The sequence below is a fragment of the Microcaecilia unicolor genome, chromosome 1 (genome assembly GCF_901765095.1).
Source record: "Microcaecilia unicolor chromosome 1, aMicUni1.1, whole genome shotgun sequence".
NCBI lineage: Eukaryota > Metazoa > Chordata > Amphibia > Gymnophiona > Siphonopidae > Microcaecilia > Microcaecilia unicolor.
Window position 1 is genome coordinate 654036108 of NC_044031.1, and position 17621 is coordinate 654053728.

The window sequence follows — 17621 nt, forward strand, 5'->3', positions numbered from 1 at the left end:
AGCGGTATTTTATTTTTATTTATTTTTATTACGTTTGTACTCCGCGCTTTCCCCACTCATGGCAGGCTCAATGCGGCTTACATGGGGCAATGGAAGGTTAATTGACTTGCCCAGAGTCACAAGGAGCTGCCTGTGCCTGAAGTGGGAATCGAACTCAGTTCCTCAGTTCCCTAGGACCAAAGTCCACCACCCTAACCACTAGGCCACTCCTCCACCTAATCAATGGGTCATATACAAATACATTTCAGCTAGGGCGTGGAACTAGGCAGGGGTGTGCTCTCTCCCCACTTCTGTTTGCTTTATCTCTGGAGCCATTAGCATGTATAATCAGAAAGGATAGGGAAGTAGGGGGAATTCTGCGAGGGCGAAAGGAGCAAAAGCTTATGCTATTCACTGATGATATACTGCTCACTCTCACGCAGCCCGCAGTCTCGGTACAAAAGGTAATAGATCATGTGGCATACTATGGTGCGGTGTCAGGGTTTAAACCCAACTTAACTAAATCCATTTTGCTAAACATCACAGTACCAAATGAAGAGATACCGAGTCTGCGGGCAGCATTTCCCTTTACTTGGGCACAAAAATCCATCAAATATCTAGGAATACAGATAACCCCCAAAGTAGAAGGTCTGTTTCAGGCAAACTTCCCTTATAAGGCAGCTGAACTCTTTCAAGAATTAGATAGATGGGAAGGCCTCAATATATCATGGAAAGGGCGTATTAATGCCATCAAGATGATGTTGCACCCCAAGCTGCTATATTTATTCTTAGCCCTACCCGTCCCAATCCCTACCTCTTTCTTCACACAATTACACCGGAAGATGTTCAGGTACATATGGAGGAGGCGGCCTCCGCGAGTGCGAAGAGCCATGATATACCAGACAATTAAGCGAGGAGGCATGGGTGTACCCAACTTTTATCTATATTATCAAGCAGCGCAATTAAGAATACTGGCAGAGTGGGCCCCAGGGGCAGTAAAGAAGTGGATGAACTGGGAGAGAGCATGGATAGGCAGGTATGCGATAGAGGATATTTTATGGATACCAGGGGGAGAGTTGGCACATATAATACAGAGATTACCTTTAGGCCTAAAACATCCACTCCAGACCTGGCTCCAAATTAGAAGGCGCATGTTCCCAGAATGGAAATACTATCGAAAAATAGCAATAAGATGGGCGGAGGGTTTCCAGTTATGGGGATCGGAAAAGATATTTGATCTCTGGGCCGCAGCAGGCTTACATACCTTAGGGCAACTATGGTCAGAGGGGAAAATGCTTAGCTTCCCCGAACTCCAGGAAGAATATGGATTGATAGAAAGAGACCTTGTATATTACTGCTGTTTACGTAGCTTTATTAGACGACGTGCACAAGACGAGCTAGAACTAGACGAAACCCTAGAATTAGCAATGCGTGGGGGAGGGGGCAGAGGCAGTATATCCCGGATATATCTTGCATTGTTGGGAAGGACTGACCCTCAAGGCGCCTACCACAAGAAGTGGGAGAAAAAGCTACAAACCACCCATCCCAAAGCAACATGGATGAGTAGTTACAAATACTTACTTAAAGCCTTTCCAGCACAATCTATAAATGAAAATGGGTTCAAAATATTATACTGGTGGTATTACACCCCAGATAGACTGCAAAAGATATATCCGGGAACTTCAGGGGAATGTTGGCGAAAATGTGGCCTTCGGGGCACATTTTACCATATATGGTGGGAATGTGAGAAAGTAAAACGGTTTTGGGAGGAGGTGGTGAAGTTGGTAAATAATGTACTACAACAGCCATACCCGAAAAGGGTAGAGCATTGCCTTCTCCATTTTAGGCCCAGGTCAATTTCTAGCGGCCAACACAGGCTGGCCACTCAATATTTTGTAGCGGCTAAGATAGCACTAGCACGGGCCTGGAAGCAAGCTGAAACACCAACATTGCACAAGGTGACTCAAAAAGTAGACTTTCTTTACCAGATGTCGAAATTGACGGCCAAGCGGAAAGGCTCCATGATTTTCACAAGAATATGGTCATTGTATGAACAATTCCAAGAGCCACCACCACTGGACTGAGGGGGGGAGGGAGGGAGGATAGGATAAGGGAACAAGGAGTAGGTATTGGTTGAAGATCTAAGTAATCGGCTTGATATGTTTGTATATTGTTGTATTATTAATAAAATACTTAAAAAAAAAAAAAAAGACCATAGTGGCTAATTCTCCAGATCCGTGTGAGATGTTTTTCCACACCAAATGACCTACCTGCTAGTGTTAGCCTCCTCCTTCCTTTCTGTGTGTGTTTCTCTCTCTCTATTCCTGTTCTTGTTCTCCGACTTCTCTTTCTCAATGATTTCGCTGCTATTAAGGCAGCTGCTGGTGAGCAACAAGAAGTGTAAGCAGAGAGACCCGTTGACCCTGAGAGGAAATCTGACTTACTAGACAACTTCCTCGAAGTGTTAGGAGCAAGCAGCGGAGGGAAATCTTCATTACATGGTGAATCCAAAAGTCATTATTTCTTTCCAGCGAGTTGCAGTTATAAAGTCTTCCCTCACTGCATGATAAAATAGAGGCCTCTTCCACCACAGCTTTGCCTATACAGATCAGAGTTGGCATCGTAGGCCTTGTGTAATCGATCAGGGACTGTCTCTTAATACCTTGAAACCATTTCCCTATGTTTTCATCGCTAAAAGTGCCTTCTAAAACCACAGAATAACCCACTGCTCCATACCCTTCCCGTTCTTGTACTTTGAATGCTGTCTCCAGCCATTCACATTGACGCACCCTAGCTCAGCCACTCCCAACCCAGTCCTCGAGGCACACTTACTCCCATCGGGTTTTCAGGATATCCACCATGAATATGTATGAGAGAGATTTTTATGCACTGCCTCAATTGCATACAAATCTAACATGAATATTGAATATTCATTATAGATATCCTGAAAACCTGAACTGACAAGGTGTGCCCCTAGGACTAGGTTGGGAATGGCTGTCCTAGCCCATACAGCGACTCTAGTTCATTTCCATCAAATATTTTCATAAGATCTTGTGCTATTTGTAATGTAACTCATTAGTGCTACCCCTAGCACTCACCTGGAAGGTCTTACCTAGGAATGCCCAGGTCTGCCTGCACCTGTGCACTTGCACCTACACTGGCATAACCTCCACCCACTGGCTGGGTCTCGCCTGCCTCTGGACGAGTTCTCACCCATCTGTTATTTCCAAGGGGGTTCTAGGGGCACTGGGGCCACAATCTCAGGGTTCCCACAGTTCCTAGAAAACATCCATAGACCAAGAACACAAACTGCCAGAATTCTTAGTCAGTCCAGAACAACAGAGCTAACAAACTAATAGGTATATTGCCAAAAAGTAGAACAGTGAATGGTAAAGGTTTTAAACAGCAAACAGGAACAGGTAAAATAACAAGAATTTAGACTTAAATCTATCTGAGCACGTTTTACTACCTAAATAGTAGTAGGGAGATCAGGGAAAGAAACTGCTCACAGGAATTGAACAGGGCCTCAGTGCAGCAGTCTACTCCCTCCATACTCCCAACTGAGACTGGAGAGTTCTAGAACATTCTGGGTTAGGTCTTTAGCTTCAGGACCAAACAGGGCACAGAGCATTACAATAGGAATGTTTGACCAATGGCATTACAGGTTAACTTTTCCACCTCATAGGTGTTTTATTTTGTTTTTCCTTTTTTTTTTTTTTGGAGATGTAGCTACAAAGAAAGCAGACCTCTGCTAAAGGGGAAAAAAGTGTCATAGGGCAGCAATACAAATCACCAAGCATGGAAGTCTCCTGTACCGCCATACTATTATCTAAAAACCCCACCCTCTCTTCATAAAATTGCCACTGTACTGCAAGATGTTTTTATTCTTCCTATTAACTGCTATTTCTGATCCACTAATTTTCAAGTCTCCAAAGAGTTCTTTATCAACACTAAATTGGACTTGTGAGAGATACTCCCTTTGGATTTGGATTTTAAATGTAATTACTCATTTTTTCCAAATTTGAGCTCAAGATGACATAACAGGCATAGCTGATATTTCCTTGTCTAGTACTTAAGCTTTGTACCTCTCCCCGGGTTCTGTTGGTACTGTACACTTTCCCATGCTATCATGTGGGTGTAAAGCAGTTATTTTCCTTTATGCAAAAGAATGGCACCTAGTTTGAAAAGTAATCCTTTTGTTCTACTTTTTCTACCACAAGCCACTCACATTGTGTAAAAGGCTTATGAACGCTGGGCTCTCTCTCCTGCATGTGGTTAGCAATCTCACCTCATGGAACTTTTGAAGCTCCAAAATGTATGGACTCTTGTTAGATAGCAGAAATAAGCAACGATCTCTCGGGGCCATGAAGGGTCATATGCCCCATCTACTCTGTCCCACGAGGCATAATATTTGAATTACAAAATATCCTTCTGCGCTATAGAAATGATAATTAGTAGTAGTAGTAGTACTAGCCCCAGCAATGGGTGGTATGATAATCTCTCAGAAATTTCCCTTATCCAACATCCCTATTGAACTACAACCTGATTCCTTAAGGATATTGCTCAAACAAAAGAGAGTACAAGTAAGTAATAACATTTTGCACATTTTTACTGCCCCTTAAAACTGATAGTTTATGTAATTTCAGAAAACATAGCTTGTGTCAAGATACCTGTAATTACGTCATTATTTCTGAGCAGAAAAGATATGGGGGTTTGTGCTGCCTGTATCAGCTCCATCAGGGACCCACTTTCTCTTTCTCCTATGAAAACAGGAATTGAACAAAGTATATTTCAGAAGCCAGAGAAAATCATGCACATCAGGGTATACAACACAAACATTAAAAAAAATAATAAATCATTGTCCTTGATCTGGAACAAAGGTACTGTCATTAGTACATCCTTACGATAAGGCTCCAGTTGCAGAAGTTATGGGTAGGCCTGGCTTTCTGTACCTCTTCAAGGCAGATGGTGTGTCAGTGGTTATACGATTTGGTTAGGTAACAGAATATAAATTACCAAAAGTTTTACATTTATTAAAACGTACAGAAAAGGCTATTTTAAACATTTATTTAAGCAATTTAAACAATTCACAAGATAAAACTCTTGCACAAGTAATACAGAGCATAATATGTACTTGCAACAAATACAGGAAATATAAATTTACTCTTGCTTAGACCACATACTCATAGGGGGAAGAGATCTAGAAAAGATAGGAGTCTCTAACAGATGAAAAAATGCATTAAGGAAAAAGCCTAATAGGCACTTCCTCGAAACTAAATAACAAAATGCAAACTAAGACTGTACTACTTTCTTCAGATCCAAGAAAGCCCTCAGTTGCTCAGGGGTGAAAAAAACATACTTGAATTGTCTATATCTAACCCTACATTTACAAAGAATGGCTAACAAGAAAGTGGTCCCTAAATCTTTCACTTCTTGCCTCATAGCAAGAAAAGTTTTTCTACGCTCCTGCATTACCTTAGCAACATCAGGGTATATCCATAGTTTTGTCCGTAAAATAAGTCCTATGAATGTTTAAAGTACTGTTTCATAATAGAATAGATCAAATCAAATCAATTCTTGTATACCACTAATATCCTCTATTCAGGGTTCAGCATGGTTTACATTCTAGGTAGCAGAAATTGTTAAGAGTGTATGCATGAAACAAAAGAACATTATAGGAAAGTCTAATAAATGTTACATCCCGTTCAAAATCCAAATATACCAATAGAGTCAATCAGATAATGGCTGAAATGTTATGCAAGTCTAAAAATTGCTTCTAAGGGACTAGTTCAACTCCCATTTCTCCTTGAACATTTTTTGATGAAACTGGCAAATAATATACCTTGTTAGTAGGGGGAACTCCATCAGAGAAACATTTTAGAATATCAGTCAAATATTTCTTAAATAAATCCAAAGCTTCAACTTGATTATCTGTCCAGAAAAATCTACTGTCAGTTTTTCAAGATTCTTATTCATATCATCAAATGTAGAGGCCAGAGACGTTAGCACCAGATGTTCTGCATTTGCATGGAGGCAGGGTGCCTGTTGTTTATATGTATACTAGTAAAAGAAGCCCGTTTCAGAGCAAATGAAACGGGCGCTAGCAAGGTTTTCTTCGCCAACACCCCCCCTCCCTCCCTGGCCAACCCCTTCGTTGTTCTGGCATTGCTCCACCCCCAACGTCATAACGTTTGACGCGAGGGCGGGGCCCGGAGCGATTTCCCACCCCCCGCCTCCCTCCCTGCCAACCCCTTCGTTGTTGTGCCATTGCTCCGCCCTCGAGGGCGGGGCCCGGAGCGATTTTGGTGGCTTCACCACCACAAACCTTCGAACCTTTTTGAAGGAAGTCAGAGCTTGGCTTCACTGACGTCAGTGTCCTCAGAACGTTGAGGGTGAGTTTTATTATAGTAGATGTTGGACATTGTTTATATCAGATTGCATTGCCTGTAATAGTTTACAATGCTTGTGCTCTTAAGAAAGGAAAGAAGTGACTTGGACTACAAATCTTAGTCTTCCTGCAGTGCTCTGTGACAGGCTCTTCCTGAGCACGTGTCCCTGTTCCCTATGCCTTATGAGACTTTTCCCATTGGCTGGCCCTTGTCCCTGTGTATACTGGGTTGTAGCTGGCACGCATCTCACTCCACTAGGGTGGAGGGAAATCCCCAAACAAAAGAACACCAGTTTGTAGCCTTGATACTCACTGCAGACACTGCCTCCTGCCATCTTGTCTCCGCCCCCCAGAAAAGGCTATTTTTATACAAAACTGTTACATTTTAAACACTTTTATTCAAAAAATATAACAGAAAAAAAAATCCCAAAAAAGGACACCAGCTTGTAGCCTTGACACTCACATGCTGTGACTGCCTGCAGCCATCTTGTCTCCTCCTCCCCAGAAAAGGCTATTTTTTTTTATATAAAAGTTATATTTTTGAACACTTTTATTCAAAAAATAAGCTTTCTACATTGTATATCTCTGGATATTTTTCTTTTTTCATTATTTTATTCTTGCCTTCAGATATAATCTTGCTCCTTTTTTTCTATTTTCCTTTCATTTCTTTCTTCTCTTGTATTTCACCTTCTTTTCTTCTTTATTTGTCTGTCTTCTCTCTCCCTCTACCTCCAACCCACCAGGTTTCCTTCCCTACTTGCATTCCTCTTACTTAATAACTCTTCTCTTGACTGTCTCCTTTCATCCCCCCCCCCCCCCCCCCCCCCCCAATCACCTGCATTTCTTCATCCCTCTCTTAGGTTCCCTGCTTCGGGAATACTCATATTTCATTTGGAAACAGGGGAGTGGTGGGCAAGATGTCGGTGATCATAGAGACCAGAATAAAGTGCCAACCAGATAAGTCTCAGAAGAAGGAAAAAAGGAAGAGGCTGGAGCAACTGGACCCTGAAACAAGTCTGAAGCAAAACAGGCCTCTGGAGTTGGAAGTAAGGATGGAGCAGAGCAAGACTCAGGAGCAGGCAACCAGATACAGGAGCTTAGCTAAGTTTGAGAACTCGATTGTCTTCTGGTTGCTGGGAACAACTTCCATATACCCAACAACCCAATTTAATCCTGGTGTCTTAGGGCTGTGGCCATAAAGTTCCTCCTGTCTTTGCCTCTGTTGCCACAGGTCCTTGTGTTAATAAATGGTTGGTTCCATACCTAAGCCCCCTGCCCTGCCTCCTGATCTGGACCTAGTTCAAGCCCCCATTAGAGACTTGATTTGGCATCATGCCTTTCTTTCAAGACTACCTGGAACCCAGATTCAAAGGATAATGTCTACAGAAAGAACATAACTTTGCCCCTAGCACAACTCTTCATTTATAGTCAGTTATTCTAATTAGGATAAACAAGAGAGGAGTCCTCTTAAAGAGTTTTAATTACATTTCATTACTTTAAGAAGAAAACACTAAAAAAAAAAAAAAATCACACAATATATATCAGCTAAAAAAAAAAAAACATAGTAACATAGTAGATGACGGCAGAAAAAGACCTGCACGGTCCATCCAGTCTGCCCAACAAGATAAACTCACATGTGCCACTTTTTGTGTATACCTTACCTTGATTTGTACCCGTCTTTTTCAGGGCACAGACCGTATAAGTCTGTCCAGCACTATCCCCGCCCCCCCAACCACCAGCCCCGCCTCCCACCACCGGCTCTGGCACAGACCGTATAAGTCTGCCCAGCACTATCCCCACCTCCCAACCACCAGCCCTGCCTCCCACCACTGGCTAAGCTTCTGGGGATCCCTTCCTTCTGAGCAGGATTCCTTTATGTTTATCCCACGCATGTTTGAATTCCGTTACCGTTTTCCTCTCCACCACCTCCCGCGGGAGGGCATTCCAAGCATCCACTACTCTCTCCGTGAAAAAATACTTCCTGACATTTTTCTTAAATTAATAGCATTAATATTTATCAAGTTTTAGTATTATTGAGTTCTTCAATAAATTAAGATGGAGACAACTGTCCAGCAGCGAGAGAGGTACTATCTAGTCTTTTGCTTTGAGTGTCATATGTACAATTAACTCCCAGTTGGTGAGAGGTTATATGTGTGTGCCCAATGCAAAGAGCTCCTAGCTCTCAGAGAACGGGTCTGTTCTCTTGAGGCTCGAGTAGCAGACTTGGAGGAGCTGAGGGAGACAGAAAGGTACATAGAGGAGACCTACAGGGACCCTGTAAAGTAGTCCCACCTCCAGTCTGGCAACAACTGTGCTGCCTTGGAGGAGGGAGGTCTCCTAAAGAGAAAGCATCACCCTGGTGGTCTCCGTCTATCAACAGAGGCTTTCAGAAGCGGAGGACAAGCTTCATCAACAGGATACAAGGCAACAGGCAATGCAACAAAAAAATCGACCAGCTAGAGGCAAAGTTGGAGGACTTGGAGAATCAGGCGCGCCGGAGTAATAAAGATGGTCAAGCTCCTGGAGACCATCAAAGATTCTGAACTGTGAGCCTTTTTGGAAACTTGGCTTCCTAAAGCTTTAAAATTAGAGTCAGCGACGGGCCCTCTGCGCACTGAACGTGCCCATCGCCCGGGACCAGTAAGACCTAAGGACCCTGTCATCTTTAAACTGCTGAACTCTGCACATAAACAAGAAATTTTCCAAGCTCTATGGCTCATGGAATCTTTACAACATGAGAATCACCCAGTTCTTTGTTTCCAAGACTTCTCCGCTGCAGTATCACTACAACGCAAGACATTTAAAGAAGCTTGTAAACTGTTTTATGCCAAGAACATACAGTCGGCATTGCTTTACCCAGCTCGTTTACGAGTATTGTATGAAGGCAAGACCCATTTTTTCACATCTGCTACCACGGCCCTGCAGTTTGCCTAGCGATTGGATCAACTTCTAGCACCCATATGAACTATACTACAGGGTCTTGGTAGACAGAGAGGGGCATAATCAAAAGAACGCCCAAGTTTTGCTGAGGACGTCCTCGCAAAACGTCCTGATGGAGGGGCAGGGAAACCCATATTATCGAAACAAGATGGATGTCCACCTTTCGTTTCGATAATACGGTCGGGGACGCCCAAATCTTGAAATTTAGATTGTCCTTAAAGATGGTCGTCCCTAGACTTGGCCGTTTCTGATTTTCGGCGATAATGGAAACCAAGGACACCCATCTCAGAAACGACAAAATGCAAGCCCTTTGGTCGTGGGAGGAGCCAGCATTCGTAGTGCACTGGTCCCCCTCACATGCCAGGACAGCAACCGGTTACCCTAGGGGCACTGCAGTGGACTTCACAAATTGCTCCCAGGTACATAGCTCCCTTACCTTATGTGCTGAGCCCCCCCAAAACCCACTACCCACCACTACCATATCCCTTACATGTGAAGGGGGTACAGTGGGTTTCTGGTGGGTTTTGGAGGGATCACATTTGCCACCACAAGGGTAAAAGTGCAAAGCAGGGGTGATGATTCTCTTTTGAAAAAGTTTACATGTCTAGGTTCAAACAAATGTGCAGTTTCCTGTGGGGAGGTACATTTTAGCTTCAATTGAGCTGGATGGCCGCCCATTAGTACTCTGCAATGTCTACACCCCTAATGTTTTTGATAAAAAAAATTATCAAGTTTTCATAGATCTTTTGACTCTCTTCCAGGATGGGAATGTGATTCTGGGGAGTGACTTTAATTTAGTCTATGACCCCATTTAGATAGGTCTATCCCTGGTACCCAACGCTCTGGCAGACATCCTGGAGGCTTGCCTTTGTTGTGTTATACCCTAGATTTAATAGATGTGTGGCGAGTTTTGCATCCCACGATCAGAAATTACCGTGCTCATGCCTCACAATCCCGCACAGATTAGTTTCTAGTTTCTAGCCCCCTTTTCACTCATATTCCCACAGCAGAGATCAGCCCCTTATAAGGTATCCGACCACACCTTGGTTTGGTTTCAACTTCAGGTGGGTCGGGGAACTTCTTGGGGGTATAGTTGGTGCTATCACTTTGGACCTATCTGGGGACCAAAAACTTTGGGCTTTTCTGCTGGAGCTTTGGGATGCTTATGAATTTCACAATGGCCAACATATCCATCCACCTGCTCTTTACTGGCAAACAGCGAAGGCCTTACGGCAGGGGGGGTGGGGGGAGGAATCATCTGTTATACAGCCCGTACTAGGAAACTTAGAAATACTTAGATTAGAAAAATTGATACAGAGTCACAGAATTAAATATGGGACAACTCCCACTGAAGCGAAGAAAACAGCTTTATTGACATCCCAGAGAGAGCTCAATGAACTTTTACACCAACCAGTCAAGTTCCAGCTCTATTACAAATACTAACTTTTCAGACACAGTAATAAATCTGGACAATTGCTTACACGTTTAGCTAAGAGTACGAAGGGACCGTCTTGGATTCTCAAATTGCAAGACCAAGATGAGGGAATACTCCATTCAGACGCAAATATAGTAGATAATTTCCGACAGTTCTACGAATATCTTTATGCAACACCGAAATTTTGCCTAGTGAGTTATATTTGGACAATCTAGATCTTCCTAAGATCTCCCAGCGCCAAAGTGTATTTTTGAATGTGCCATTCACGGAAGGAGACCTACTGTTGGCTCTGCAGCAAAGTGCACTCCATAAGACCCCAGGCCCAGATGGTATCGTATGGAATTCTATAAACAGTTTTATGAACGGGTAAAGTCCCCTCTGCTCTCTTTGTTTAACTCAATGGTGGCTGAGGGAAACCTTCAGATTCCTTAAAGACAGCTCAGATAATCGTGTTATTAAAACTACATAGGGATCCGAAGAAACCGAGCTCCTATCAACCCATATCTCTTAAATGCTGATGTTAAATTATATGCCAAAATTCTGGCTAATTGGTTGGCACAAGTGCTCCCAGACCTGGTTATTACAGCCCAGGTGGGGTTTGTGAAGCGGTGGGTAGCTGCTAAAAATATTTGCTCTATTCTGGCCTCCCTGGAGGTGCTGGCCGGGAGTCTGATGCCTTCCTTTCTTGTCAGATTTGATGCAGAGAAGGCATTTGATCGAGTGCTCTGGCCGTTTCTGTTTGTGGTCCTGGGGAAATATGGATTGGAGGGCTTCTTTGCAAATGCCCTGCGGGTTCTTTATTCTGACCCACAGGCGTTCATGTGGGTCAATGGGGAGCATTCCAAACAGTTCAGTATTTGCAAAGGTACTCGACAAGGATGCCCGCTGTCACCCCTATAGTTTGTGCTATCTCTAGATCCTCTCATTAGGGTGGTGCTCCAGCATCCTCACATATCTAGGGTCCCTATAGGTAATTCAAAGTTCACCATTTCGGCCTTTGCAGATGATTTGTTGGTTAATCTTAATGACCCTTTGAAGTCCTTGCCTGAGTTGTTAGAATTATTTCAGGAATTTGGTGACTTTGCTGGGTTCAGGTTAAATTGTTAAGCCACATTGAGCCTGCAAAGAGGTGGGAAAATGCGGGATACAAATGCAATAAATAAATAATTCAATCTCTCACACTAGCATATACGGAGGAGTTACGGAACAAGCAGGGGCTTAAACTTCCCACTCCAATGGGCACAAGACTCCTTTCCAAATTTGGGTATAAAACTTTCAATAAAGGTATCCAAATTATACCAGCTAAATATCTCCCGCTAGTTGGAAGCAACGGACGGATGACTGAAAGCGTGGTCAATCTGGTTATTTTGTAATGCCAAAATGGCTTTATGTTCTGCAATTATTGCCTCTATGTATTCTTAAGAAAGATTTCAAACTACACTATAAATTGTTGGGGCAATTTTGTTGAGGAAGAGGGAGGGCATGTAGTATAAACTTCCACTGCAGCACATGCTAGGTTCCTGGATGGAGGGAGGTATGGATCTGCCTGAGCTGCGAAGTTATAATCAAGCTTGTGTGCTTCGCCATTTAGGCAACTGTTTTTTGGTTAGACAGGATTATACTCCGTAACAGTTAGAACTTGATTATTTTGCACCCTGTCATTTTTATTTTTTGTTACAGGCCCCAAGGCCTGCTGTTCCTCTGTCTTTTCAAAACAGTTTGTTGTTGGGTCCACTGCGGGAGATCTGGAGAGATATGACTAGATACTGGGGAACTGACCCCAATCCGTCTGATTTGCTGCCAATTCGCGGTAATTTGCTGTTTACTCCGGGTAATGAAAGGTAAAATTATGTATCATACCTGATCATTTTCTTTCCATTAATCATAGCTGATCAATCCATAGACTGGTGGGTTGTGTCCATCTACCAGCAGGTGGAGATAGAGAGCAATCCTTTTGCCTCCCTATATGTGGTCACGTGCTGCCGGAAACTCCTCAGTATGTCGATATCCAAGCTCCATCCGCAGGACTCAGCACTTAGAGAATTACACCCACAAAGGGACACTCTGCCCAGCTCACCACCGCCGAAACGGGGGAGGGGAATTAACCCAGCTCATCCCCACACAAGTGGGGGAGGGGAATCCGTCCAGCTCATCCCTGCGGAGCGGGGGAGGGACACCACCCCGCCGATGCGGGGGGATCTGGCTTATCCTGCAACCGCGGGAGGAGCTGACTGACCCTAACACCGCCGAAGCGGGAGGGGTACAAAGCTGCCCTACAGCCGCACAAAGCGGGAGGGAGCGCCGGCAGAATTTAGGTCTCAATCCAGCCCCGTAAAACGGAGGGGAGAGGAATGCAGCAGCTCACTGTAACACAAACTCGTCTCAACTCTTGAAGAATCCACTTGAAAAAACTTGAACACGAAGTCCTCCTGAACAGGAACTGAAGACTAAACTTGAACCTGAAATGCAACCAGAATATAAACAGTACAGATATCTGGGAGGGGCTATGGATTGATCAGCTATGATTAATGGAAAGAAAATTATCAGGTATGATACATAATTTTACCTTCCATATCATCATGCTGATCAATCCATAGACTGGTGGGATGTACCGAAGCAGTACTCACCCAGGGCGGGACATTGAAATCCCTGACCGCAACACTGAAGCTCCAAACTGGGCCTCCGCCCGAGCAGCCACAGTCAAGCGGTAATGCCTGGAGAAGGTATGGGCCGACGCCCAAGTTGCCGCCTTGCATATCTCTTCCAAGGAGACGGACCCGGCCTCTGCCATCGAGGCCGCCTGAGCTCTAGTAGAGTGAGCCTTCAGCTGGATAGGCGGCACCTTCCCCGCGGCCATATAAGCCGCTGCAATGGCTTCCTTGACCCATCGTGCCACTGTAGGCTTAGCAGCCTGCAGACCCTTACGAGGACCTGCAAACAGGACAAACAGATGATCCGACTTCCGGAAATCATTGGTCACTTCCAAGTATCTGATGATGACTCGTCTCACATCCAGATATTTGACAGCAGAGTATTCCTCTGGGTAGTCCTCCCTACGAAAGGAAGACAGAGCTGCTGATTCACATGGAACGAGAAACAATCTTGGGCAGGAAGGAAGGCACTGTGCGAATAGTCACTCCTGCCTCAGTGAACTGCAGAAAAGGCTCTCGACATGAGAGTGCCTGGAGCTCGGAAACTCTTCTGGCTGAAGTGATAGCCACCAAAAAGACTGCTTTCAATGTCAGGTCTTTCAGAGATGCCCTCGACAAGGGTTCAAAAGGCGGCTTCTGCAAGGCTCTTAGCACCAGGTTGAGATTCCACGCAGGCACCACTGAGTGCAGAGGAGGGCGCAGGTGATTAACTCCCTTGAGAAAGCACACCACATCTGGCTGTGAAGCCAGGGAAGCACCCTTCAGGCGGCCCCTGAAGCAAGCCAGAGCCGCTACCTGGACTTTAAGGGAACTGAGCGACAGGCCTTTCTCCAGACCTTCTTGCAGGAACGCCAACACTGAAGAAATTGGAGCAGTGAAGGGAGAAAGTGAGCCTGCTTCACACCACGCTGCAAAGGTACGCCAAACCCTGGCGTAAGCAGTAGAAGTAGAGTGCTTCCTCGCTCTCAGCATAGTGGCGATGACCTTGTCTGAGAAGCCCTTCTTCCTCAGATGCTGCCGCTCAATAGCCAGGCCGTAAGACCAAAGGGGGAGGGATCCTCCATCACCACGGGACCCTGATGCAACAGGCCCTGCTCCACTGGCAGTCGCAGAGGGTCGTCCACAGAGAGCCTGATCAAGTCCGCATACCAGGGACGTCTGGGCCAGTCCGGACCCACCAGGATTATCCGGCCCGGATGCTTTGCCACCCGGTCTAGCACCCTGCCCAACATGGGCCAGGGCGGGAACACATAGAGAAGCTCCTGTGTCAGCCACTGATGGAGAAGAGCATCTACTCCCAGGGATCAAGGGTCCCGTCCTCTGCTGAAAAAGCGCGGCACTTGGCAATTGGCCGATGACGCCATCAGATCTAGGCTTGGCTGGCCCCAGCGCTTCGTGATGTCCAAGAACGCCTGAGCCGATAACTGCCACTCTCCGGGATCCAAGGTATGGCGACTGAGAAAGTCCGCCTTGACATTCATGACTCCGGCAATGTGGGCCGCTGACAGCTGTTCCAGGTTCGCTTCCGCCCACTGGCATAGATTCACGGCCTCCTTGGCTAGAGGGGCGCTCTTGGTACCTCCCTGGCGGTTGACATAGGCCACAGCCGTGGCATTGTCCGACAGGACCCTTACTGGCTTCAACGCCAGTACCGGGAGGAACTCCAAAAGCGCCAACCGAATGGCTCTGAGTTCCAGGAGGTTGATAGACCACTTTGTCTCTGCAGGAGACCAGAGCCCCTGCGCTGTCCTTCCCAAGCAGTGGGCTCCCCAGCCCGTCAAAGAGGCGTCCGTCGTGACGACAATCCACTCCGGGGTCACAAGAGGCATCCCTGCAGACATCTTGTCTGTCATCAGCCACCAGCTCAGCGCCTTGCGCACTGCTGGGTCCAAGGAAAGGCGCACAGCATAATCCTCCGACACCGGAGTCCAGCGCTGCAGCAGAGAGTGTTGTAGTGGTCTCATATGAGCCCTGGCCCAGGGCACTACTTCCATCGTGGCCGTCATAGAGCCCAACAGCTGCACATAGTCCCAAGCCCGAAGCGGAGAGGCTACTAGGAACTGGTCCACCTGAGCCTGAAGTTTGACAATCCGATTGTCCGGCAGGAACACTCTGCCCACTTGGGTGTCGAATCGAACTCCCAGATACTCCAGGGACTGAGTCGGGCGCAGCTGGCTTTTCTCCCAGTTGATGATCCACCCCAGGGAGCTCAAAAGAGCAATCACCCGGTCCACAGCTTTGCCGCACTCTGCATGAGGGGGCTCGGATCAACCAGTCGTCCAGATAAGGATGGACTTGTACTCCTTCCTTTCGCAGGAAGGCCGCGATGACCACCATTACTTTGGAGAAGGTCCGCGGAGCAGTAGCCAACCCGAACGGGAGGGCTCTGAACTGGAAGTGTCGGCCCAGGACTGCAAAACGCAGAAAGCGTTGATGAGGAGGCCAGATGGGAATATGCAAGTAAGCTTCCTTGATGTCCAAGGATGCCAGGAACTCCCCTGCCTTCACTGCCGCTATAACAGAGCGGAGAGTCTCCATGTGAAAGTGCCGAACTTTCAAGGCCCGATTGACCCCTTTGAGGTCGAGGATAGGCCGTACAGAACCTCCTTTCTTTGGTACCACAAAGTAAATGGAGTAACGTCCCTTGCCAAGCTGATTTTCTGGCACCGGAACGACCGCACCCAGGCGGATCAGATTGTCCAAAGTCTGCTGCACTGCCACAGCTTTGACCGGAGACTTGCAGGGAGAGAGTACAAACCCGTCTCTTAAGGGTCGGCAGAACTCTAGCTTGTAGCCGTCTCTGATGACTTCCAGCACCCAAGCGTCTGAAGTTACCCTGGTCCACTCGCCCAGAAACGAGGACAGGCGTCCTCCAATCTGCACTGGGCCATGGACCAGGACCCCGTCATTGGGTACGAGACCCTGGGGGAGGACCGGAGGGCGCACCTCCGGGACGGCGGTCTCTGCGAAAGGAATGCTGCTTGGGGGAGAAGTTCCTCTTGAAAGAAGAGGGGGCAGAGGAGCCCGACTTGCCCGGGCGGTACCGACGGGCTTCCTGAAACCGTCCTCTGGAGTTACCGGGGTGAGCACTGGCCCGAGCCCTGACCTCTGGTAACCTCTTGCCCTTAGACGTGCCGAGATCGGTCACAATTTTGTCCAGCTCGACCCCAAAGAGCAGCTTGCCTTTAAAAGGCAACTTAGCCAGGCGGGACTTAGAGGCGTGGTCAGCAGACCAATGCTTCAGCCAAAGCCACCGCCGCGCAGAGACTGTCTGAGCCATACCTTTAGCCGAGGCTCTCAAGACATCATACAGTAAGTCTGCCAAATAAGCCAAGCCCGATTCCAGGGCCGGCCAATCAGCCCTCAAGGAAGGATCCGAGGGGGAAGCCCGCTGCACAATCGTCAGGCACGCCCTGGCCACATAGGAGCCGCAAACTGAGGCCTGCAAACTTAAGGCAGCCGCCTCGAAGGACGACCTTAAGGCCGCCTCCAATCTTCTGTCTTGGGCGTCCTTTAGGGCCGTGCCACCTTCCACCGGCAACGCCGTTTTCTTAGTCACCGCAGTGATTAAAGAATCCACGGTAGGCCAAAGAAAGGCCTCCCGTTCACTTTCAGGCAAAGGATAGAGGCGGGACATAGCCCTAGCCACTTTGAGGCTCGCTTCCAGGACATCCCATTGAGCTGAAATTAAGGTGTGCATGGCATCATGCACGTGGAAGGTTCTAGGCGGGCGCTTCGTCCCCAGCATAATGGCAGAGCCAACAGGGGCTGAGGGAGAGACGTCCTCTGGAGAGGAAATCTTCAAAATGCTCATGGCCTGCACTAACAGGTTGCGCAAATCCTCTGAGCTAAAGATCCGCGCTGCAGAGGGGTCATCCGCTCCATCCGAGCGGGAATCCGTCTCCTCCAAGGAATCCCCAAAGGACCGTTGGGAGAACTCAGATACGCTGCCCTCATCTACATCAGAGGAGACAGAGTCCTCTAAGGCCTGGGAATCCACCCGAGGGCGTTTACTTCCGGGGGCCTCAACCCCTTTATCGGACAAGGGAGAAGGGGCAGCATTTTGCATAAGGAAGGCCTGATGCAGCAGCAAAATAAACTTGGGGGAGAAACCCCCCAGACTGTGCACTTCAGCAGCCTGGGCCCTAGACGCACCCTCAACCGGCGCTCGCAAGAGCGGGGGAGAAACATGCTGCGCATCCAAGATGGCGTCCGGCGCGACACTCCG

The 17621-nt window shown here is 46.9% G+C and overlaps 1 protein-coding gene across 3 annotated transcripts in view; it reads right to left on the reverse strand.

Annotated features, from left to right (window-relative positions):
• The window catches only part of SMTNL1 (smoothelin like 1), a 341784-nt gene that overhangs the window by 253203 nt on the left and 70960 nt on the right, over nt 1–17621 (reverse strand). For all 3 annotated transcript variants that reach the window (XR_003939938.1, XM_030186265.1, XM_030186254.1), the window contains exon 5: nt 4650–4739. Coding sequence is in view for 2 of the 3 variants with exons in the window: in XM_030186265.1 (XP_030042125.1) it covers nt 4650–4739 (90 nt within the window). In the remaining variant the exon portion in view is untranslated. The remainder of the gene's footprint in view (nt 1–4649; nt 4740–17621) is intronic.